General features: G+C 40.5%; 2 protein-coding genes across 10 annotated transcripts; both read right to left on the reverse strand.

Moving 5' to 3' along the window:
• Positions 1-478: 478 nt before the first annotated feature.
• c2h19orf47 (chromosome 2 C19orf47 homolog) lies at positions 479-11,217 on the reverse strand. 4 transcript variants are annotated; one of them, XM_039786861.1, is made up of 8 exons: positions 11,143-11,217; positions 9,838-9,925; positions 7,575-7,689; positions 7,282-7,363; positions 3,941-4,066; positions 3,746-3,820; positions 3,035-3,108; positions 479-2,943 (listed from the first exon to the last, which is right to left on the reverse strand). In XM_039786861.1, exons 1-8 carry the CDS (start codon positions 11,159-11,161, stop codon positions 2,398-2,400), a joined length of 1,125 nt encoding a protein of 374 aa, XP_039642795.1. In that variant the 5' UTR covers positions 11,162-11,217; the 3' UTR covers positions 479-2,397. The 4 variants fall into 4 exon arrangements, with proteins under 4 accessions (XP_039642795.1, XP_039642789.1, XP_039642805.1 ...); XM_039786855.1 differs by having other exon boundaries at positions 3,671-3,820; XM_039786871.1 differs by lacking the exon at positions 11,143-11,217 and adding an exon at positions 11,079-11,137 and having other exon boundaries at positions 3,671-3,820.
• Positions 11,218-13,090: 1,873 nt separating this feature from the next.
• Positions 13,091-22,361, reverse strand: fosb (FBJ murine osteosarcoma viral oncogene homolog B). Of its 6 annotated transcripts, none has more exons than XM_039784962.1 (6): positions 22,064-22,360; positions 21,456-21,643; positions 19,303-19,686; positions 18,605-18,712; positions 17,827-18,168; positions 13,091-16,749 (listed from the first exon to the last, which is right to left on the reverse strand). In XM_039784962.1, exons 1-6 carry the CDS (start codon positions 22,125-22,127, stop codon positions 16,696-16,698), a joined length of 1,140 nt encoding a protein of 379 aa, XP_039640896.1. In that variant the 5' UTR covers positions 22,128-22,360; the 3' UTR covers positions 13,091-16,695. The 6 variants fall into 6 exon arrangements, with proteins under 6 accessions (XP_039640896.1, XP_039640891.1, XP_039640889.1 ...); XM_039784957.1 differs by having other exon boundaries at positions 13,091-17,666; XM_039784955.1 differs by having other exon boundaries at positions 13,091-18,168; positions 19,333-19,686; positions 22,064-22,361.
• Positions 22,362-25,826: the final 3,465 nt, after the last annotated feature.

The following is a 25,826-nucleotide window of genomic DNA, read 5'->3' on the forward strand; positions in this document are numbered from 1 at the left end:
ACTTAATAGTCCCCACGGGGGAAACAATAATATTCAGTACAAACAAATTACATTAACAGTAAATGAGCATACACAACACTACACAATCCTATTCAATCCACTCATCCCAAACACCATTATGCATTCTCACTTGGCATTGAAGACACACCGTACCAGAGGTGTATAGTCCAGGTGCCAGAAAGTAAAAATCCTGCCATGTTTTTGGATCTGCCTCTACATCTAGAACAGGTGTTTTCACTAACGAGCTCATCTACCTGGTAGAGGAGCTGGTTTAGTGATGGTTGGGACCGCTGTTGGACAGGATTTCTACTTCCTGGCACCTGGACTATACACCTCTGCACCGTACCACCCCTGGATGCCAAATGTGTGCTCCCAGCTACAGCTGTAGAGAGTAAAGGCATCCCCTGTTGAAACATCATTAACATAACACTGACAGTTCAGACGAAATTATGCAGCAGCAACCTCATTGTGAAAGGAGTGGTAGTTTAACGGGTTTATTGATAAACGATCAGCTAAATGTTCTCAAGGGAATATTAATGTTGACTTAGCTGCCATGGTGATAGTTTAGAGTTTGAAAGTACAGAATGTGACAATGACATGCATAGTAAACGTCTCCTTTAAAGAAAGAACCAAAAAGAGTAAAGATGTTTGGACCCTTTTTCTCTTTTAATTGTTTTCCAAGCACACTTTAATTTAAGAACTTTTTCCCCTCAATATCTTTTTTAAAAATCACGTCAGTTCATGGTGTTTTTTGCTCAACTTTGTTCTTTAAAACAATAAAAATTGCGTAAAGTGATTTTAAACAATTCAAATATTTACAGTGTAACAACGTTCTGGTGTGAAGAAAGACCAAAATAGTACACAGGTGTTAATGGCCCATACTGGGTAAAGGTGAACTACCTACTGAGAACTACAGTGGCCCCGACACCAGGCCTGATGGCATCTCTGAGTTTCTTTACATGGATACATGATACAACAATGTCCACATAGAAAAATATGCAGCAGAACTGGTCCTGTGCTGTTTGCAACCAAGTCTAACAAATCTATACATTGCATTTTAAAATAAACAATATTCTACTGACCCGGTCTTTAAGTAGGTGGTTATAGAAATTGTTCAATCCTATGGTAGAAAGTCATGGGCATCTTTAGTTCAGAGGTGTGAACTTCTACTTCATAAAGCACAGAAGAAGACGAGGAGGTGCGGTGCTTTTTTCAAGTGTTCAGTATGACGTATTAGGGTCATTGTAGGGAAGAATATACATTATAATATAATATTACAGAGCCGGCGGAAGGGGGGTAATAATATTCTGAGGAAAAACTCAAAATTTCAGATGAAAGTGGTACATTTACGAGACAAAATCTTGAATATTCTCTGACAATACATTTGCGACAAAATAACTCTTTGTCAAGGTACCACATTGCTTCACTTTGCAAGGTTGGATCAACCACATCGCACCACAGTTGGCCGCTGCTTGCTACTTATTATGCCGGCAGTGGTGATCGGTCGTATTTTGTCCTGATGTACCACACATCCCATTTGAATTCTCCAGTTAGAGATGCAGAGGGAACAGATATGCGTAATATTTTTTCTTCTTCCTACAATGGCCCCAATACGCCATCGTAGTTCAGAAGCTTGTTCTGTGTAACCATGTGAATTTACCTACTCGCTTAACAAGTCCGGGGCTTAAGTTAAGAAGCCTTTCATCAACATTATTTATACTTTCCAAACATGAAAGAGGAGGTACTGAGGTGGTAAAGGTAACAAGAAGATTAAACCATCACTTCACGGCTAGTCTTACGTCCGATTGCTGTCCTGTGTGTTAACTTGAAGAATAAACCTAACTTGCCTGAGGTGTGAAAAAGAAAGTTCTATCTGTATCTTTTACATCAGAAATAATTCACGTTCAGGCAAACATCAACTAAATGACCACATAATTCCCCTTGGAGAACAACTTTCATCTACTCAGGAGGACTCTCAAAATAGGGAAGTTTAGGCAGCAGCATCCTTATATGTGGAGTTATGGGGTAAAATGAAAACCACCATTATGGCAGCTTGGTTGAAATGGCAGGTATAATTAATATCGTTAGCTATCTGGTTGAGCAACATAATACACAGAGAAGTTTGAGTCCTCAAATTAAAAATCTTCGGACACTAAACAAAAGGTGGTTTTCCAATGGCAACATGACTAACGTGTAAACAAAAATCATCGCTTTTTATTTAAAAATAACCCTAAAGCCACAAAGCAGCATTTAACCATCAATAGACTCATGCTGAACAAAAGAAACACTCCAACTTGCTGTCCTACATGTTGCCAGGATAAATGCAGAAAGGGGAGTGATACAAATTCTATAAAAGGAAGCATAGAAAGAGTCTGAATACTTTGAGAGATTTATGTGTTAGGTTCTCTTACTGCCCAGTCTCTTAAAAACACTGATAGCCCTAATGTCCATCTGGGCACCCAGAGACTCTCCTCCCCCCCCTACTCCGGTCCCAGTGCTGCTGCTGACCTTGGAGCTTGCTATGGTCGGCCCCTCCTGGGCTTTGGGCCTGGTGCTAGTCACCCTGTTGTCCTGTGTGTCAGCAGGTGTTGGCGACACAGCGGCACTCAGGTGCGTGGCAGGCAGCCTCCCCAGTCTCTGAAGCACACTAACCTTGGCAGGGGGGATGCCATTAGGGGAGGAAGAAGAGGAGGTGGGAGTGTCAGAAGGAGGTAGTTTGAATTTGCCTCCCAGGCGCCGCAGGGTGGTCGGGGCTGGTTTCGTGGCTGGCTCTTTCTTCTGGGAGGGAAGGCTTCTCTTGAGGACGCCGGCATACTGGAGGACGGAGCCTTCTCCATCACTGTCCTCCTCGTCATCTACATCCACGTTTCCAGCCGTTTTGCCTGGCCTCGGCCCGTCTTGCTCCTCATCCCCTCTGCCAAGACGACTGAACACACCGGTGGGCTGCCAAACACGAGCATTATGAGCACAGAACTTATCTTCACGCCTTCATCCAATACAAAGGGAGCCATTACGATATACTGAGAGGCCTCACCTTGTTGTTGCTGGTTGTTGTGTCTGCCTTTGATTCAGCCCCAAGTCTTGCAAACACAGAGGTGCGATTCAAACCTTTTCAAGGAGCAGAGCAAAAGTTATAACTATTAGAAAAGAGCTCTTGTGGTGTACTAACTCACAAGGTTTAAGTCAAAAGAATTATTCATTTCCACAAGCTAAAGTAGCAGCCTAAATTGAGCAAGTTGCATTACGTGGCAACATTTGACCAGTAAATATGGTACTATCATGAAAACGTACCCTCTATCATTTATTAGATAGATCTTTATCTATAAATGTATTCATATTTATTTCATGAAATAAATATGAGCAGTTTACAGCGTTGCAGCTCTTTTCAGAGATAGAACCCATCGGAGAATTCATGTCATGGAAAAAAAAAAAACCATAGTCAAAGATTTTATGAATGAGTTAAATGTAGGTGATGTGAGACAAAGGAAAAAAACAAGCAGTTTGGCAGAGGGAATAGTTGTTGGTGCAGTGGTTAGTATGAGTAAAGACAAGGGATTAAATTATGACAAATGAATTTTAGTATGAAGAAGTCGTTAACGAAAACCATTAGTATTGATTAGCTGTGGGGAGCGTCAGCGAGTTGTCGGCGAGACCACTGGGTCAGGCCTACCTTTCTTGGCCTGCTGGGCCAGGATGCGGCGTGTACGAGACGTGGAGCCTTTGGGCATGTTGATGATGTACTTGCCTTCCATCTCAGCTGTTACACGGCGACGCTTCACTGCTGGCAAACCGTTTCCCTCGTCAGCTGGCTGACTTACGACTGACAAACAAAGGGGTGGGTACACGAGGATTAAACAGAGGTAAAAATAAAGACAGGACACACAGAGGGAAAGGAAATTAGGTATTTATGGGGTAAAAGGAACTTTTCCACAACATCTACCTGCTTTGCCACTCTTGTTTGCTTGCATGTTGGACACTGTGACCGAGAGGCGGTTGTCAGGTCGACGGGCTGGAGTGGCCGGCGGGGAGTCATTGCTCAAAGCATTGGCAATCATACGAGTGGCAGCTGAGGAAAAAGCAGAGACATTTTTAAGTAGTTGTGGATTAGCTTGTTTCCTATAGGAGCTCTTTGTCTTCAGTTACCAAGACAAGATCAGAGGACATCTGGGCTTCACAGTTCTAGACACGCCAAAATTAAAAGTGTGTATTAAAAGATAACGTTGTGAAAACTGTGAAAAAGGTAGGTCTTGTAAAACCTGGTACTTCACATTCAACAAACTTGAGTTTGTTCTGGTAAGATTAAATTAGGCTAATTTACTTCCTTTACTCTCTCCTAACGGAAACAAATACCCTTAAATATGCCCTATTACCTGACATAACAATGACACTTGCAGCTAGTCAAAAATGTTTTGTACAGTTTAGCCCCTTGTAGGCTATCCTTCAAAAATAAACTGCTATTGAGAAATTAGGTCATACATACCAATCCAAATCAATTTTACATTGTGCTGGTTAACACTAGTGAACGTTGAGCGCACATGAACAATAACGCAATTCACTCTACATGTAAGATATATTACATTTTTACAAATTACATTGCATTTGCTACAAATACTGTATGCCAGTTGGTTTAATATTCAACACACTATGGCTAATTGACTACACCACCAATTACTTTGCTGATGCAAGTCCAACTTGCCATCGGATAATTCTATGTATCAATACCATTGTTTACAACAGCTTGAATGGCAGTAGATATACAGTGCCTTGCGAAAGTATTCGGCCCCCTTGAACTTTTCGACCTTTTGCCACATTTCAGGCCTCAAACATAAAGATATAAAACTGTAATTTTTTGTGAAGAATCAACAACAAGTGGGACACAATCATGAAGTGGAACGAAATTTATTGGATATTTCAAACCTTTTAAACAAATAAAAAACTGAAATATTGGGTGCGAAAATTATTCAGCCCCTTAAGTTAATACTTTGTAGCGCCACCTTTTGCTGCGCGATTACAGCTGTAAGTCGTTAGCGGGGTATGTCTCTATCAGTTTTGCACATCGAGAGACTGACATTTTTGCCCATTCCTCCTTGCAAAACAGCTCGAGCTCAGTGAGGTTGGATGGAGAGCGTTTGTGAACAGCAGTTTTCAGTTCTTTCCACAGATTCTCGATTGGATTCAGGTCTGGACTTTGACTTGGCCATTCTAACACCTGGATATGTTTATTTGTGAACCATTCCATTGTAGATTTTGCTTTATGTTTTGGATCATTGTCTTGTTGGAAGACAAATCTCCGTCCCAGTCTCAGGTCTTTTGCAGACTCCATCAGGTTTTCTTCCAGAATGGTCCTGTATTTGGCTCCATCCATCTTCCCATCAATTTTAACCATCTTCCCTGTCCCTGCTGAAGAAAAGCAGGCCCAAACCATGATGCTGCCACCACCATGTTTGACAGTGGGGATGGTGTGTTCGAGGGTGATGAGCTGTGTTGCTTTTACGCCAAACATAACGTTTTGCATTGTTGCCAAAAAGTTCGATTTTGGTTTCATCTGACCACAGCACCTTCTTCCACATGTTTGGTGTGTCTCCCAGGTGGCTTTCGGCAAACTTTAAACGACACTTTTATGGATATCTTTAAAGAAATGCTTTCTTCTTGCCACTCTTCCATAAAGGCCAGATTTGTGCAGTATACACTGAATTGTTGTCCTATGGACAGAGTCTCCCACCTCAGCTGTAGATCTCTGCAGTTCATCCAGAGTGATCATGGGCCTCTTGGCTGCATCTCTGATCAGTCTTCTCATTGTATGAGCTGAAAGTTTAGAGGGACGGCCCGGGTCTTCGTAGATTTGTAGTGGTCTGATACTCCTTCCATTTCAATATTATCGCTTGCACAGTGCTCCTTGGGATGTTTAAAGCTTGGGAAATCTTTTTGTATCCAAATCCGGCTTTAAACTTCTCCACAACAGTATCTCGGACCTGCCTGGTGTGTTCCTTGTTCTTCATGATGCTCTCTGCGCTTTACACGGACCAAGTCTGAGACTATCACAGAGCAGGTGCATTTATAAAAAAAATTGTTTTACAAAAACCTGTTTTTTTTTTTTTTTCTTTTCATTTAGGTCAACATTGGATCATTCAGAGATCCTCACTGAACTTCTGGAGAGAGTTTGCTGCACTGAAAGTAAAGGGGCTGAATAATTTTGCACTTCGCCCACTTTTTCAGTTTTTATTTGTTAAAAAAGTTTGAAATAGCCAATGAATTTCGTTCCACTTCATAATTGGGACCCACTTGTTGTTGATTCTTCACAAAAAATTACAGTTTTATATCTTTATGTTTGAGGCCTGAAATGTGGCAAAAGGTCGAAACGTTCAAGGGGGCCGAATACTTTCGCAAGGCACTGTATATATTTTTTTTATATGTATTTAGCTACTGCCAGCCACAGCTAATGAATAGTATAAAATTTTACAGAATCTGAGCCTAGTCAAAATGGCAAAAGCTGTGAATTGCAGGGTTTTGTATAGTTGCAAATTTATTTAAATTTATTTATCAAAGAATCATGTATCTAAATACATGCTGAACTTCTCTAAAAAGGGACAGATGGACACACCAACCCGTGTTGAAGATCAGGACAAAGTGGTTGTTATGTGACTTATAATATAGAAAAGTAACGCATACCAAGGGTTGTGGTTAGGTGCTGATCACTGGAGGTAGACTTGAAAGTAAGAAAAAAAGTGTCGCACACTCTGGCTCCATAAATAAATATATATTTATTCTGACGAGGTTTCGGCCCTCAGGTCTTCAAATCAACAATGTGACTTAACTACCTGATGTCTGTATAGTTTTTCTCCTTCAGAGCATACTACTTTTCAAATTGTCAGTTCAGAGACATCGATGATTTGCACCAGTGTAGTAGCAAGAGGAAGCATTATGATACCCATATATTAATCTTTTTTTTTTTTTTTTACCCAACCCTATGGTTAACTTCCTATGACACATGTAAAATGTTGGCTTCCTTGATTTAACAACTGTGTGCCCAGTCATATGTCTTCTGTGTGGGCTGATATATAGGTCATTGTCTCGCTGCAATTAAGCAATGTAGTACAGTGGGTGAAATGAGTAGAAATAAAAAGGTTTTCCAAAAAAGTTTAAATGAAAGAAAATGCATAATTCATCACTCATTCTGTTGTGACCCTAAACTTATATTTTAAAATAAATCCCTATAATTTATGGCAATGAAAATCTTTTTTAATGATGGTTGATGTAGAAACTTAAAATGTAGGTACTCACGAGTATTGGCAGTTCTTCTGAGCTCAGCTTTAACACTGGTCTGTCCTGAGGAGATGGCTTCAGTGGCCATTTTGCACATGTCCTGAAGAGGGGATACACGTTACAGAGGTTATGTAAACGCACAGTCTACTGCAGTAGCTTTGAAAGACATCCATTCTCCATGACTGCATTCACAACAATAGTGGAGATATCCCAGTGGGTCTTGTCTGTACATGCCTGCACCAATGACAACGCACTATCCATTTTCAACATTTCAAGACTTCAGAACATGATACGGTTAAGTCGGATCTCACCTGCCTGTAGACCTGCTTGGCATGTTTAAGAATGGCAATGATGTCGCCAATAACTGTAATGCCGAGGTCCATCATGATGTCTTTACTGAGGTCCATCAGCATGTTCTTGTGAATTCTGCAGTGACATGAATAATCAAAATAATGTATGTACAGTGGCTTGCATTAGTTTACACACCCATGATAAAGTTAACTAAAAAGAGGAAAAAAAAAAAAAATTAAAATAGGAAAAATCCAACCTTTAAAAGAATATGGCACTTGTCAGTGCAAGTAATTAGTTTTTTGTTTTTTTTTGTCTTTTGTTGGCTCACTTTTACTCACAACATGCTAAGCTAACTAGCGGCGGCGCTGCCGATGTTGCACCAGACTAAAACAATGCATGCACAAAAACGCGTTGGCCCACCTAGCTACAGCTAGGGGAGACCGGGATAAGCCCCATTTCAACAAACAAGTGGCGTATCCCTTTGAGGACACCAATTTTCTTTGTGAATGAATAATGTATCGTAAATAAATAAATGTTCTTCCTTAAAATACAGGGGGCATAAGTATACACACACCTATGTTAAATTCCCATAGAGGCAGGCAGACTTTAACTTTTAAAGGCCAGTTATTTCATGGATCCAGGATACTATGCATCCTGATAAAGTTCCCTTGGCCTTCGGAATTAAAATAGCCCCACATCATCACATACCCTTCACCGTATCTCACAATTGGCATGGGGTACTTTCCATAAGATCAAATCTCAATGCAAATCAAACCAGCTATTAGGCTAAAAATAAAACCTAGGTATGGTGAAGGGTATGTGATGATGTGGGGCTATTTTAATTTATGCAAGCCACTGTACGTCTGTTCCCATAGTAAGGATCAAAGTAAAACAATGTGCATTATTGCCCATTAATTCACACCGACAGTGAGTTGTAAACTCTTGGTTCACCTGGCCCATGGACTAACAGCTACATTATTCACTGCACCGTTTTAATTCTACGACAGCCGTTGTAATTACATTTAATTCATAAAATGTCCCAAAAATCAAAGAAAGCTGTGGCTGTACCGCTTTGTATTCTCACCACAAACAAAACGAACCAAGCTTACTTGGAAGCAGTGGCAACGTGGTTGTTTGGTCCATGCGGTTGTTTGATTGGCACTGTTCTCACAAGCCACCACAGGATTATGTGATATGGATGCAAGACGTGTGTCTTCATGTTTACAAATTTGTTTTGTTTGTAAAAAGTCAGTTGGAACCCTAAATGAATGAATCAAACTTTTCCTCTTCTTAAGTCTCAACTGAAGAAACCAAAATATAAGGGAACAGCTAAATTCATGGAAAATAGAGAAAGAGCTTTAATAAAGAATTTTTTTTTTTTTTTTATATATATAATTTCCCCTGAACCATTCATCCCCTGTGATTTTGGCCATGACTGATGAATGTACTTTAGTTTGTGGGTTCTTAGACACCACTATGCTGCCTACTGGATTTGGTTTCTGCATCTTACCACTCCCAAAAGGAGCTATAAAAATGCAAGCTATTATTAAACTTAACTCATCCTTTATGTTTCTGGTGTCAGGTTTTCACTTTCACGTGTAGATCATGATTACGGTAGTCTATATCCACGACGTTCCACTTCCGGGATTGCTCTCGTTCTGCCGGAAATTCCGCCGGTTGTCACTCTTTTCGGATATTCCGTTACCTTCCGCTTTCTTTGTGTTGTAATTTTAAAATCCGGTCGATTTATGAGGACTATAGTTAACTGCTCCTCAGTTCAGCTCCTAAAACAACCTTTGAACAAGCACATGTTCCACCAACGCCAGTTCCTTCCCGAAGCTATTTTGCAGCAGCACCGCGGCTCCGCTTGGCACTTAGCACTGCCCAAGACGATTGTGATTGGTTTAAAGAAACGCCATTAAACCAGGACACGTTCTTCTCCCATCACGGATTGCTGTGTGGACTACCCAGACCCTCCTCCGCAGCGCTGTGGAGGAAGGTCTGGCAATGATTAAGATTACGGTAATCATCATATATTTTGTCTTAATGATTAATGTCTTTAGACTGAAACCAATCAGTTTAATGTGATGACACAACTCAGTTGATAAAGAGAGACATGAAAGAGACTGTCACTGCCCTGCTCCTAAAGACGACAAATTAATTGCATCTCAGCACAGTTGTGGTATGATGTGAGGGTGCAATGGAAATTCACATGATCATGGCACAACACAGTGTGGCTAAAGTGTGCTATACAAAGCCTATGAAAAAGGGACATTAGATTACCTGTTGTCCACGAAGGAGACTGCATAAGTGACTGCGAGGCCGGCTGGGATCCCAGCATCCTTAAAAAACTGAATCCACTCTGAGGTGGCTTGACAAAAATAAAAATAATAATAATAAAAAAAAAAAAAGACTGTTAGCAATCGTACAACAGAAAGGATTTGAAGAACACTCCAACACTGACATTTTTACAATTAAGTTCACTAAATATAAAACTCTTATGAAGAGGGCTGTAACTAAAGAGTACTTTTTGTTTTTAGATTAATCAATTCAACACGTATCATATAGTGTCAGAAAATGTTAAATCAAATCCTAAAACCAAAGTTGACATCTTCAAAGTACTTATTTCGTCTGATCAACAGTCCAAAACCCCAGAGTATTTAATTCGTAATATTATAAAACAGTGAAAAGCAGACAATCTACACATGTAAGAAGCTGAAACCAATATTTCTGTGTTATCCGTGACATAACCAACTGAGCGATGATCAAAATTGTTGATTAATTTTCTGATGATTGACTCCTCATCGTTCTGATGCTAACGCTGCAGACTACAGTGGGTGATGTAAACCTCAGCAGACAGCAGCATGCTGACCATGGCCAGCTGGAAGATATTTATAACACCAATTATGAAGCGTCTTGGGGTTGGAGTAACAGATAGCTACAGGGTGAAGGGTGCACAGCAGCTGCCAGAACAATGGCTCTGTCCAACACATACTTTGACTGATGAACTCATAGCTACACAGAGACGAAATTCACACGGTGGCTAACGTTAAACATTTAGCGCTCAGGCGCCCGAACAAAACAGGACCCTAAACAAACATTTTCTATTAAAATGAATTGCCACTATAGAAATAGAATGAGCGCAACATTATTAAGATATATTTAGAGAACACTGTAATCGCGTGTGAAACACTTATATAGGTTCAGTGCTGGTTAGTTCATGTTACATAAGAGGACGATCTAGCTAAAGTTAACGTAAACCACTCAAATATTAAGCTAGCCAATAATCCAGCGCGCAATTCTCCCTCGACGTGTTATAATAAATTAAAATTCACTCGGAACAATGCCGCTCTCGGAACCGTGTGTGTTAGCATTCGGCTTTAGCATTGTCTTAGCGGTAACTATTAGTAATGAATCAAAAAGCGCCACCGGCCATCTGCGACATCCACTGCGAACACAACCGGCTGTAAAAACTCTAGACAGTATTCACAAGTGATGTGGCAGACATGTCTAGTGTGAAATACCGAAATATTTTAAATATTGAGGTACAAAAGGTAACGTTGGCTTGCCGGGCCTTTATGCTCTCACCTGTTGTCACGGACGCCATGTTTACAATAAATGTGTGGGACGTCGGCTACATCCGGAAAGCTCGCTCCACTCCCGTGACGCAACTTCCGCCCGAACACAATAGGTTTTCTTTATGGACGCTAGAGTGCAACAGAGACCGCAAACTCACACACCACCACGAGAACAGAACACACTCATGATCACCATCATTTGAGTGTTAAGTTTTGATTTATTTGGCACTTACAGTTAGGCAACTTCTAACATAAAAAAACCTATATGATATAATTGCAGTATCCTACTATAATACTCCCTCTCTGTAACCTCTCTATAATCTCTCAAACATAGACAATCATTTATCTCTTTTATTGCACTTTTTGCACATTGACACTGTACATTTGATCTTTTATTTTTTTTTATATATTATTACTGTATATTTGTTTTTTAATATATATGTTAATTCTGGATAATATATGTTGTTTGTATATCTGGATGTATATTTTTATTATTTATAATTTAAAATAAATTATTAAAGTAGGCCTATTTCTGATTCTGATTCTGATACCCATTAGTAGGCATGTGTGTGTATTTCAGGCCTGTGTGTAGTGTGTTCTAACAGTTTCCCCACTGGGGATCAATAAAAAGTATAAATTATGAATTATTATTAATACAAAGTATGTAAAAGTGGCCCCACATTGACCAACTACAACATTCAAATTCTCTTATGTGTATTCATTAGTGATAAAAAAACAGAATGATATAATATTATATAATCTGTGAAAGGAGCCATTCTGCATAATGAGTACATTTTGTTGCTAATACTTCTGTACTTTTACTGAAGTGACACTTTGAATTCAAGGTTTTTCCTTGTAGGCCAATGGAGTATTTTTAGACAATGGTATTTCTACTTTTACTCAAGTTAAGTATCTCAGTACTTCTTTCACCACTGTACATCTAGCAGATACAGTACAACATTCATTTGGTAAGCGGTGGAAGATGGCATTTTCAGTATTTTCTGACATTACGGACATTTACGGACAAAACAAAGAATCAAGAAAATAACCAGCAGATTAAAAGATAATGAAAGTAATCATTAGTTGGAGTCCAAACATACAAACACATGATCACTTACCTGGGTTAGTAACCCAGGTGGTAACCAACATTAAAAGAGAGAAAAAAAACGGTAACACTTTACTTGAAGGTACTGACATAATCGTGACATGACACTGTCATAACTATTAAATGACACTGTCATGAACATGTCATAAACGTTGTAAACAAGTCATAAACGTTTATGACTTCTGTCATTAAGTGTCATTCGGTTTTTGTCATGACAAGTTGACATTGTTTGGGTTGTCTTGATTATGACAAGCAAGCATTAATCAAAGTGATATTACCAGAAGTTGTCTTGGTCATGACAAGTTGACATTACATTTGTTTGGGATGTCTTTGTAATGACAACTTGACATTAACCAGGATGACGTTACCAGAAGATGTATTTGTCATGACAACTTGACATTAAATTTCTTTGGAGTGTCCTTATTAAGACAACTTGACATTAAACAGGATGACATTATTTGTCATGACAAATACATCTTCTGGTAATGTCATCCTGGTTAATGTCAAGTTGTCATTACAAAGACATCCCAAACAAATGTAATGTCAACTTGTCATGACAGAGACAACTTCTGGTAATATCACTTTGATTAATGTCAAGTTGTCATAATCAAGACAACCCAAACAATGACAACTTGTCATGACAAAAAACGAATGACACTTAATGACAGAAGTCATAAAGGTTTATGACTTGTTTATAACGTTTATGACACGTTCATGACAGTGTCATGTCATAGTTCTGACAGTGTCATGTCATGATTATGTCGATACCTTCAAGTAAAGTGTTACCAAAAAAACTTTTGTTCATAGGTCAAAGAATGCAATGAGGGTCAAGCATTTAAAAGTGAGAGACATGGACCTTATAATATGGTGTTTATTTATGTAATTTCTTCACAATTTGGAAATGAATGGCATTTGGTCAAACCATCATTAAAGGAGACAGCTCACCCAGCTTTTGCAGTCTAGAAATAGAGAAAATCCTTTATAATGTCAACTTTTATAAGACAGCAAAAGGGCCAGAAGCTGAAATATGCGTAGAGGATAAGAGAGCAGTGACTACAAAAAGCAACATGGCAAATTTGTCATACACTTTGGTCCTTATCAAGATTAAAAGCAAATTAAAGTTATAAAAATAAGGAAACAGTACTTTATAGGTATGTGCAGAAAACTAGTAAGTTATGTTAATTATATGGAATGATAAAATATGGACAATTTTTATCTAAATAATACAGATGCCTGACATAAGTCTGACAATGTTACATCTAGAACAAAGTTTATTTGGGGCTTTTGCTGCTGTAACCTCAAAATGTATCAAATCACATGCCCTCTGTTTCCAAATTTGACCAAATTGCAAAATTTTCTCCCAGAAAAAGAAATACAGAGTAAATAGTTAGAAAAAATGATGAAACTTTGATAAAAGGAATGGATTAGAAAAGAAGCATTGGCTTTTTGAAATGGATGAACCTTGCTAGTTTCTCTGCACACCATTAATAAATGAAAAAAACATAAATTTTTTAGATAAATTGTAACACACAGCTTCATGAAGATTGTCTCAAACCCAAATGTTACAGTAAGTATTGATGATAACTTTTAATATTGTAACAACAATTGATAATTGAAGCAATATATCATCACACTTGACATATAGTAGCAGTCAGTTTGAGCACTGCATGATTTGCTACATTATGTTTATCCAAGAAGACAATAAGTATTGCATTTCATACCAGGGAAAATATGAAATTAGAGCGTATATGGGACTTGTGGAAAAATAGAAATACATAGCAACATTCACCCCATTATAGAAAAATAGGAAAGCTCTTGTTCCGTTAATGCTAATGTAGCCATATACAGTACAATTAAGTGCAGGCAGTTTCTCTGTCTTAGAACTGCTAGCTAAATACTTCTCCTTTTCCTTCTATGTCACCTTTTCCAATTCACCAGCAACCAATTTGTGATTGTAACCTTACAGAGAAAACATGATTTATAGCAAATTCAATGAAATCCAAGGCAAAGAAAGTAGATGAAAGAATGAGTTACAATATGTTGTGTTGTGATCTGGGGCATAAGTGTGGAGGGCAGGTACAGTACAAGGGCCCTCTGAGATCTATTTATCACACTTAAAGATGTAGCAGGCAATTGATATTAAACCATAATGAAATCACAGAGTGACTACTGGGCTCTCAGAGCTTCAGCTGCTGGGAATTCATTGTGTTATTGGCTTCCATTCTGAATTAAACGTCCCAGTGAGAAAAGCAGTGCATTCATTTGTCTGGAGCCTCAGCGACAGCAATGTGTAACCTTCCACCATACAATGTGAAACTGCCTCACCATTACAGTGTAAGTAGCACCACAAAAACCTATATACATGAGAACTATTGAATATGTTTTATGCTTATTCTGACACCAGAACATATTCTCATCACATTTGCATTTGGAGAGAAATCAAAAGGCATCTCCAACATACTGTACAAACACAGTCGTTATTCAACATTTAAAAAATACGGTCTGCCCATTTTCTGACCACCAAGAGCCACATTTGAACACACATTTATACCATTAATCTAGCCATTGTTTTTGAATAAACATGTTTATTTATTGAAAATAAAGCTTCTTATCCAGCAAATACAATCACAAGAAATGAGCATCTCAATTAGACAACAGATTTGTTTAAGTACGAGAATGGGTTAACATGATAATGTTCATATCAAGGCTAAAACTGCGGTTATCCTTCAAACACAGGTTTCAGTTAGGAAATAACAATGTTATTGAGTGATATGTTTATACTGGACAGGAATGCATAAGAAATACTTTGTCCTTACATGAAGGAGTTTAGTCATTATATGTTGTAGTCTGAACACTTTTAATATGTGTAATTACATTCAATCGCACTTGTTTTGTTTTTCTACCTTTTGCGTCTGCTAAGGATCAAGTGGCATTAAGGTGTCAGTAGCTTTGGGACAGACCTCACAGAGAAAAAACAAAGGCATTACCACAACCTTGTAACATCATAACTATAAACATACATTTAATGTAACTTGGCTAGTGCTTTATATTGTTTATAAAACATAAACACCCATTGATAGATGCAGTGACATCGTGCTTCATGTTGTGGGACAGGGCAGTACTTTAAATTTCTCATAGCTTTTTTGTTCCTCTAGAAAAATAGTCATTTTAAAACTAAATCTCAGTAACATTTTTATCTTGTTCTTCATTGACAAAATATCCCATTTGGATCTGCAGACATTCATACTTTACAGTCATGGTACATACACTTATATATACATGTTACCAGTATATATGTATATGCATAATAGATTTATAATTAGATTTGTTGTTGTTGTAATGCACACCATGCCTCCAAAGTTGCCAACTGAAAATACAATAAAATAATGAAACAATAGATACGACGCAATAATAATAGTAACAGTTATGAGAAAATCACCAGATTAAAAACAAAAAAACGGCAACAGTACAAGGGAAAGCAGAGGTCAATGCAAAACAGTCAAACACACAAACAAACATTAAAATATATAACAATTCTCACTCAAACATACAGGAAAAATAAATTGTTAAAATTCACAGGCAAAGAAAGGACGCTGACTCCACGACATCAGCACACATGTTCTCCCCTTTTGTTTCTAGGTCTGTATTTGTGCTCACTCCCCACTTCAACCTCAATAAAGAAAGAAATAAACGGGCCAGGTGCCTCAGAGTAGATGCACTCACAATAAACGCACCCCCACCTCATCTCCGCTGAGAGAACAGGGGAGGTACAGAGACCGCTGAGCCCAAATGTTTAGAGGTTGTCTGATTCACTACAAAAAACACCTCTAAAGAGAGGCATCAGTTCACATCTGATTGATTACACAGAGCTGGTGCACTGCAACAAAAAGTCTCTATCTTCAGTTCAGGGACTTGAAAGCGATGGTGTGAACATTTGCATGTAGGCCCTGGCTCTGTGGTATGGGGGTGTTTTTACTGAGGCCACCCCTTCCACTCAGTTGGCAAGAGCATTTTTTTTTTCTTTCTTTCTTTGCTTTTAACATTTGGCTCATTCTGCGTTTTCAACATTTGGTTGTAAAAATGGATGGTTAGGACAAGAGTCATCCTCCATGTCCATCACCTCTCTATTTGAGTATGTCCAGCTTGGTTGCACTTCCTTCCTCCCTTCCTGTCGAACCTGTCTCCATCCACACTTTTAAGCAGCCTCACAACCTAAGACGTGTCTAATCTTCATTGTGTGAAGATCGAAAAATGGCTCAGCGAAAGACTGGCATCCGTCTTGCATTTTGCGTTCACCAATTATGCATCTATGTGCGTGTGTGAAAGTACGTATATTTAGCTGCTGTTCACTGTAAGGATCTGCTTTGAGCAATGCGTTCCAAAGGGGGCGGGGGATGGGGGTTGCGTCCATTTCCTTGTATGAGAGGGTGCAAAAGGGCGTGCTAGTTGGGCCGTCATTCACTCAAGGTCCCAAGGGCTGGAGGGGGTCTTCGGGCTCTCTGGGGTTGAAGACTTCAGAGAGAGTGAAAAACATAGAGATAGGAGAGAAACAGATGGGCAGAGATGGGTCTCATGGCAGGTAGGCAGACGGCAAAAGAGATTTTTTTTTTTAAACAGAGAAGAAAGCACAAGATTTAGTGAAGGCTGGGATATTCAGATCCCCAACTTGCAAAGTCCAAGCAGAAAATGAAGAAGCAGAGGGAAGTCGAGCAGATAAAGGGTTAGAGGTGAGCGAGAAATCAGTCTGTTTCCCTCAAGAAAAGACTCTGAACAAAGTGTCCTTCGTCCCTATTTCAGATATGCACAAATACATTCAGCGAGAGGAAGAAGGGAGAAAAGGATGAAAAAGGATGAGAGCAAGAGCACTTTAAAACTCAACCGACAGAGGGAACAAGGTGGGGGCTCTGGTGCTTATTGGAGTGTAAAGTGAGCTTGTGGTATCTTACTCAATGTACTGTACAGGTTGAAGATTGAGAATATTTATTGTGAATAAATCTGTCAATTCAGAGCAGTTAAGATTTGCAACTTGGACATGATTTTGTGACTCAGTTTTTAGTCACTTATCTTATCCAGTTGCAGGTATTCCGTAAAGACAAAACAACAAATGATAAATATTGTTGTTACAGGTTAGATCTAATGTAATTTGTGTGCAACTATTTGTATGGCTCTTGATTGGAATGCGTGAATGTGTAAACTTTAACCCAAACAGGAACAAATGATTGGTTGTTTTTCCTCAATCTGTGAGACTAATAGGTACTCTACATGCTTCAGCCTCTACCTCCAGCAAGCATTATGTATGTGCTTGTTTATATGTGTGTGCGGCTGTCTGTCGGTTAGTCAGAGCGCCAGCAGCGAAGGCGAGTTCAGGGAATCAGAAGACTGCTCGCTACTGCTGTTCCGCTGGTTGGCACTGACCCCGCAGGCTCCCTCTGGGTAGGTGAACACAAATGAAGATGTGTATGAGGTGTTGTAGCTGCCAATGGCCGCATCGTCATGGTTACCACCACCACCACCACTGTCGCAGGCCATGAGGCACGGCCCGCCTGATGCCAGCTCACTTGAGCCATAGAAAGAACTAATAAACTCTACCTCCTGCATTGACCCTGGCTGAGGCTGCTGCTGGACTTGCTGCTGAACCGAAGGCTGGGGCTGTGTAGAGGCCGGATGGGCTGTGTAGGCAGGAGGCAGGTAGAAAGAGTCTTCCTTCACAGGTAAGCCCAAAATGGAGACAGGAGGTTCTAAGGTCTGGGGAGGGAGCTGGGGCTGGATTGGAGGGAGCTGCGCTGAGCTGTGCTGAGATTGGTCCTGGTATGGCATCTTACAGTTTGGCTGGTGGGCCACCAGGACGAACTCCAGACGCTCCTTCTCCTTCTGCAGCTCAGAGATCTCAGCCTCCAGCTCTGCCTTCTTCTCCTCCAGTACGTCCGTCTCCTGTAGGCAGGTACAGAGAATGAAAGAAACGGGGGCAGGGGGACAGGGGGACAAGACAAAGGTTGGTGAAATGGGTAGAGGAGGGGAGAAGATGTGCAGCAGAAAGAGAGAGAATAGGAGTGTTAGCTACAACAAACCTCTACTTTAGTTTGTGGAAGTGGATTTATCCATCCCAGCAGAAATACCTTTCTCACCTGCAGTTGATTAAGGTGGTTTATGTAAGAGCCCATTAATTAGGCCATAAACACCGTAGGTACTGCAGTCTGTTTTAAGGACTATAATTGTCTTCACCCCAGCTAAACACCCCATTACAATAAACCATAATCTTATACACCCATGTACACATTAATTCACTCCTCAATGCTGTGGGAGGTTACATAAAGAATGTAATTATGATCATTACTCATTCTGGCAGATATAACAAGGCCAAGCTCACCGACTGCAGTCTGTCTGTGAGTTCCCGTCTGCGGTTTCTACATTTGGCGGCAGCCAACTTGTTTCTCTCTCGCCGAACACGCCTTTTCTCCTCCTCCTCAGGTGTTAGCTAGGATGAAGAGGAAAAGAAATTAAACAGTTTAGGATTAAAAGTTTTGTGTTTGATCTTGAAAATGTGGTCATATTGTCCAAGTGGTGGGCGGACTATATAGGCGGTCAAGGTGACCACACCAGCTATGGTTATCTTTAGAGCAAATTTGCTTTTTTCTTAGGAAAATTTTTAAAATGTTCCTCACACTTTTGCGTTATCATTTATCCTCCTCCCACACAGACCCCATACATATACCTGACCTCCTCTGCCACTATTTCCCTGTTTAGTAGGTTTGTGTATATGAAAGGGCCTACAGTAGACAGGAAGGTGTCACATCAAGGCAATTTTATTTATAGCCCAATATCACAAATTTGCCTCAAGGGTTCTTTTACAATCTGTACAGCATAGAACGCCCTCTGTGCTTTGACCCCCAATTGGGATGGAAAAACCATAAGGTGCCCTTTTTTGTTTATTACCCATGTCCCTGAAAGTATTTGTGCCAGCACAGTACACAGTAGTTGGATCTGATTTTTTTGGAGCCCATGTAAACAACATACACTGCAATTGTAACATGTCAACAAACAAACGGTTCAAGCACACACACTTACTAACACACCAACATCTCCATCCTCACTCACAGACTCCTCTCGTGTACGGCGACTGCGGGTTCTGGACTGGCGGATGGGGCCCACAGATGGGCCCGGAGTTTCCGAACTTGGAGGGGTAAATGTAGACCCAGAGGAATAACTGGGGCCTGGCATGTCATATGGGTCAGCCAGTGACACTGGCTGGGTCATGGTTGCGGGCCCAGTGGACCCACTTAGTCCAGAGGCCTGGGAGGAGACGAGGGTCGGCTGTACCATCCACTGCAGATCCTGACTGGAGGTGATGGCGGTGACGGTGGGCACGAATGAACCAGGCATCTCCCCTCCTACACTGGGCCCTGGCCCGCTGCCCACAATGCTCAAGCCAGCTCCCGCTGACACACACTCCTGAGCAGGAGACATGAACAAATAGAGTTTTACACACCATGTAAAGCCAGGTCAGTAAACACATTTAGACAAACAGAGGCAGAAATACAGGCTGGAACAAGCTTGTATCAGCTACTTTCTCAAAGTGTTTGTCACAGCCTATTTAATAAAACCTATTGTAGCCATCTGACATTACAGGCTAAACCTCTACAACCAAGTGCAGCTGTCAATCAATCAATCAATCAATCAATCAATCAATCAATCAATCAAGCAAGCAATCAATCATTAAAAATGCACTGTATCTTGCCTTGCCTTAATAGTTCAAATTCTAGTAATAATAGGCTACATATCATGACAACAAATTGGCCTTTGTTAATTTGTTTTTAAACACTATGAACAATAACCTTAGAAATTTTAATTTGATGCACATAACAGTTAATGTATAGCCTATACAAATTGCATTGTATTAGGCCTATATTGGAACACGTAGATATAGAATATGATTTCAAAAAGTGTGGAAAAATGCATATATAACCATCTCAGAAGAAGAAAATATCGGCAACATTACAATTAGAGGTGTAATAGCAAAGGAAAGAATGCAGTAAGCTATAAGCTATAGTGTAAATCTTGAATTATTGGTTTTGAATCACACCTTTTTCTATGCAGGCCTAAATTAATACACAGAGAGATCTCAAATATGTCGCTTGTCTTGTTTGTTTTATTTCAGACCCGAGGAGGACATCGACTTTCATTACTATTCATAAAAGCGTGATGAGGCATTGGTACAGGCGGCTCTGAAAGCAGCCGCATCGACCAATCGTTTCTCTCAAAGAGCGTCTCCCCCTCCTTCTTCCTCCTCCCCCGTCACACCCCCGGTGATCCCCTTGGCAACGCGACGTAGCACTCCAAAATAGACCAAGCATTTACGTCACGGCGAGGCCTGTGAGAGGAGCGCGTGGAAGGAGAGAAGAGAGGAGGGCGGGGCTTCGGCGCTTTCGTAGGAGAGGTTCTGAGCTCTGTCATCCGTTCTGCGGCGTGCTGTAAACTGAGCACGTTGTCAAAGCCTGAGGGCTGCTACCGGGGCTACTAGCAACAGATAGAGGGACATTTATATTGAATCGTTGATATACTTAGCGAGACTATTTATATCTGAACACAGTAGTAAAAACGTAATGGCTTCCTACACGCGCCGCTCCATTATCACGAGCCTCCTATAAAAAATAGCCTAAACAGTTAAAAGTCTATAAGAGTCATATGTAAAATGTAAAGACTACAATTGCAGTGCATTGTATATGCCTGCTATTTTCTTTTATATAATTATAGCTAGGCTACTTACATGCATATTATAGGCTATAGGATTATGCCTCCAATTATATTGTAGTCTACCTATAATAGCACATTTCAGACTATACGCTGATTTGCCTGTTGGTTATGGTCATGTAGTGTCATAGCCTACAAAACGCATATGTTGCTAAACTACCATAAAAACACCTACCTACAAAACATACAGGGTAGTGTTAGAATAAATTAATAGAAAAAAGAAACGCATATACCCACATTTCATTACAAAAATGTCCATGTTGTCATTTATCGTAAATTTGACAACATGCAGAGTTTATTTTATTTATCTGGAAACATGTTAGCAGAATCACATGCCCACTTGCATGTAAGTCAGACTTGTTGTATTTATGAATAATTAAACAAAAAACAGCTGTAGTAACATTTTTTTTTTAAATAAGCAAAAGCTAGGCTACATGCATTATTTTGTTTTAGTTTCTAACGTAGCCTACCTGCGGAGCACTGGTGGTCGGCGGGCTTCCGAAGGAGTCCACGGAAGAAAGGTACTGGGACTCTATAGATGGAGAGGAGCTTCCAGGGGATCCGCTGTCTGGGTCGCCGGGGAACCCTTGGTACATCTCCCCGGAGCGACCGAGAGAGAACGCGACACCTGCAGTTACCAGAGAGAGCGCGATGTCACCTACAATTGCAGGTCAGCGGCACACAAGACGATTACTAAAGAAGAGGTAGCCTAATGTAAGGAGAGAATGAGTGACGTTATAGGCAGTGCAGTTAACCAACCCAGCAAACACCGATAATGGTTTTGAAAGAAGTTGGTTAATCCCACCACCAGCGAGGCTACTTTTGTCATTGATCATTGAAGAAAACTTCTACAATAACATGTCCAGCAGAGTGTTTCATGCCTGAGTTGAGTTGCTGAGTTATTTTGCGAAAGTAACAGGCTAACGACAGGGAAATATGTCTTTAAGCGTCTCTTATTAAGCAGCCTGACGGGCAGCGATGGACAGATGTTGCTGACCTACTTTTAAACGGTGGTTTTAAGCAAGTAACATTAATTTAAAACACGCATAGGCCTAGGCTACATAGGCGATTGATTTACCGTTGCTTATCTTTTTGCTATTTCCCGGCGAGATGCTCTTGGTTTCTTTCCAAAAAAGTTGCATGAAGAAGCTTAATCCAGTTCCCCGCGTTTACGGGGAAAACGTCCCAATTCAATCTGCTGAGAAGTCCTCTCGTTTAGTTTAAAATCCTCGGAGCGCTGTCCTTTATCCGCTCGTCAAATATGCGATTATAGATCCATAAAGTCCGCTCAATGTACGCTGGAGGACGTTAGCTAGTATTACGGTGCACAGCAGCAGAACTTGTCCTATGAATGAATCCATTCGCCTCTACAACCAAGGCATTTCTAGCGTCTAAGTCCCGCCTCGGAGTTCCGCTGACGTACATGCCCATATTTGTGCTTTGGTGTTGTGTTTGGTATCCTTGGTGACGTTGAGGGAATCCCTCTCCCACTGAAATGGACCAGAAGCTTACCTCTCCGACGGATAATAATAGATGGTTTTTTTTATACTATCACAGGCACGAGATATTTCTCACTGTCTGACAATTTTTGAGAGGAAATTTTAGAGTGATAAATATGGAAAGTATCTGTATATATGACCATCTAGATTGGAACATTTTTTAGGTCATGGCTACGTCAAAAGAAGACATAGGCTATCGGCTATAATTTTCCCTTAATGACTGCGGTAGGCTAGGCTATAGGCTGCATTTGGGGAGTGTCGATGCGTATCTTTATTCTAGTTGAAATCAACGGCACCAGGCCTGGGCTATATGAACTTCAACATGCGTTTTATTTAGCCTATAGCCTAGGCCTAAGCCATAAAAAATAAATTAAAAAAAAGACATGATGATGGCATTAGTTAATAATGCCACATAGCCACATGTGTCGCTTGAGGTTATAGCCCACCTGTAACACATCAGAAGATATAGATCTACAATGGCTTATTTATGCAACATTCAGAAATCTATGTAGACAGGGAATCCCGCCAGGCATGCGAAGGGAACTCCTGCTGTAAAGTTTCTCAGGACACGCCCTCGGGAGTCCTCTGAGTTCGAGAGCTTATTTCTAATGGGAGGAAAGACTCCGACAAGGAGTCTCCTTGTCATCTTTGTCTGAACACTCCCTAAACCTGACGTCAGCCACGCTACCAAGTAGACCTATGAATTTAACGCATTGATAGGCTACCCTAAAACTATGTAGCTACTGTAATGCACCCAATCTTTCAGTTAGATGAACATATATTTATGGGTTTTAGTGTAGGCCTAGGCAAGACTCTGTGTCACACAGCAGCAACGCCTCATTCAACCCAATAAAAATACATCAGTTGGTAAACAGCAGTGAAAGTCATTGACAGTGGGCAGCAGTGACGGTCGGCGCCTGTCACTGCAAACATCACCCGACCGAGTAGAAAATGAATCATTATTATAGCCTACACGAGGACACCAGTGGGAATGTGGCAGGTGGGAGGTTGGCTTTGGTTGGAGGGGTTGCTTCGCAGGCTTGCGGGAAGACTGGGTGGCAAATCATGAATGAAAATCTAATGTCAATGATGTCAAACAATGTCACGGAGCGGGCATGTTATGTGTAAAAGGCTACAGCTACAGCTACAACGCTGTGAGAAAAGGCGTGAGCAAAAAGGGAAGAGTTGGGGATAACAAGTTATTAGTCAGCGCTATAACGTCAGAGACGAGGATCCACGGAGGACGTTGTGTCCCATCCGTGCTGCCGTTACCGGTCCTGTTGCTGCTGATCCGGGATGACTAACTCCATCGATGTAAGTTGTTGATGATGGGGGATTGTTGTGCTGAATAGCTGATAACGCAGGCGAACAGCCCACATTCACGGAAAAATAAAAGAGCAGGACATGACGGGGTGATAAAGGCAAGAAATCCCGGAGAAAACTAGGCTACTGATTCAGCTACGTTTGCTGATAAATATACAAATAGACTTAACAGTGAACAGTGAAAACATGTTTCCTCTTTTAATACTGTTAAAAAAATATCACATATTAGGCTAAAACAAGTAACTAGTGCCATGTGCTATCCACGGGTCTGCTGCTGCATATGTGTAGCGTTCTGTTGCCATGGATATGCCGTTGCCTCTGACGCAAGGACGTATAAATGTGGTCTTTTTTGTTATGCCGCCTAGCAACCGGTTTCCGTGGTAACCGGCTCTGAGTGACAGACAGACAGGACAGAAGCAGCACATGAAGTGGCTTCCGGATTCTTTCTGTGCAGGGAACAGCAGCAAATCGCATACTTACAGCGTTTGTTGTTCTCGTTGTTTAGCACAGTTTAAACCGTCAGCGGCTGTTGTTTTTCGCGTTGTAACGTCAGGCACCTACTACGGAAGTTAAATTGACGTTGTTAGCGTCGGTTAAACTCGTATTTGTACCGTGTCCTAGCTAGTCTTAACCTGTAAAATGCAAATATGCACACGCTTAGCAACGCCAACGCACTATACACACATGTATGTATCTTGTTGTTACACTATTGTATTGTGTGTGTAGGTAACAAGCGGACCCAAAGACAAACCGACTACCGTGTTAGAGTTAAACAACGCGATAAATGAGCACTTTTTTAATGGACAAGTGGCTGCAGCGGCTGATATTTTGTGAAAAAGATGGGCAGTAATTATCTTTTAAATTAATTCAATAGATTTTCTGTTGCATTGAATTCAATTAGTTTTTATTCGATAAAGACAATCCACTATCAATACTGCTTTTAGGTAATCCTCATCATATAGTTAATTAAAACAAACAAGACACTTAAAATGTATCAAAGAATAGTAGCAGTTTGGCAATCAAGTGCACTCATGTCCAGGATTCAGTTCACATTCAGACGCTTGTAAAGTTAAGTTGTAGCCTATTTATTGCAACATCTTCATCATACAGATAACCATGAAACCGTGTTATAGCGTGTTGCAGTTTTTATATCTCATCCTGTCACTGTACTAGTCATGGCTATATTTAGAGTGTGGTGTACATTATGGAGTTTAACAGAGAATGCAATCCTCTCTCTAAACTCTTATCTTTTTTCCTTGAGAGTTTGATTGTCTAGACTCCGGCCAAGCCAAGTTAAAAAAGTAGACGCAGTGTTGTTTAATGCCCCTGATGTGCTTTGTTTTGCTTCCCCCTGTCTCTTAGCGTATTTTCGGGAAGCCACTAACTTGCACTGTGCTCATGAGGCCAGCCCCTGTTTCCTTTTGGAAGGCGGGCCGTGTTTGCCCAGTCTTCCTGCCCAAAATATTTGTTGCCAGGCAACTGTTAGGCCTGTCCCTCTTCAGAGTGGTGTTGTTTACACCCCTTCTGGCTCTGTATCCCAAATACATTGCATAAGTTTCACAGGCTTTCCCCACCTCGCTGAGAGAAATTTGATCCGTCTTTTCTCTCCAGCCAACCGAAATGTCTCTGCCCTCATACTATAGTTTTTCTCAGTTTCCTTTAGTCTTTGTCTGCTGTAGGCTAGGCCCTATTCTTACTCAGCCATTATGAGCAACAAAACCGAAACTGAGGCTAAGATTGTTTACCAAGAAGCCATGCTGGCCTGAAGCTTTATATTACATTATCTGTCAGGTGGGAGTTGGGGTCTGCCCCCATAACTGTTTAATCTAGTCTTGTCTAAATCCAGTAATTCTTTCTTGGCAAAGTCAAAGGCGTTCCTGCATGCCTATGTAAACATGGCTTGTGTATACTGTATTAACTGAAAAGCTTGAGTTGAAATTAAAAAAGCAGAGCTCTGAATTTCTCGCTATTTCAGTTCAAATTGAACCATAAACTTTTGAACTTGGGACTCTTTTTTTT

The sequence above is a fragment of the Perca fluviatilis genome, chromosome 2 (genome assembly GCF_010015445.1).
Source record: "Perca fluviatilis chromosome 2, GENO_Pfluv_1.0, whole genome shotgun sequence".
NCBI lineage: Eukaryota > Metazoa > Chordata > Actinopteri > Perciformes > Percidae > Perca > Perca fluviatilis.

Coding starts and splice junctions, on each gene's coding strand:
- c2h19orf47 (XM_039786855.1), bottom strand. Junction 3,821..3,940: donor AAACAAGAGTGGCAAAGCAG/GTAGATGTTGTG, acceptor TTTGTTTGTCAG/TCGTAAGTCAGCCAGCTGAC. Junction 2,944..3,034: donor CAACAACCAGCAACAACAAG/GTGAGGCCTCTC, acceptor CGTGTTTGGCAG/CCCACCGGTGTGTTCAGTCG.
- fosb (XM_039784949.1), bottom strand. CDS start 22,127: ATGCAACTTTTTTGGAAAGAAACCAAGAGCATCTCGCCGGGAAATAGC. Junction 21,644..22,063: donor TAGCAAAAAGATAAGCAACG/GTAAATCAATCG, acceptor CTGCAATTGTAG/GTGACATCGCGCTCTCTCTG. Junction 18,169..18,604: donor TCACAGACAGACTGCAGTCG/GTGAGCTTGGCC, acceptor ACCTGCCTACAG/GAGACGGACGTACTGGAGGA.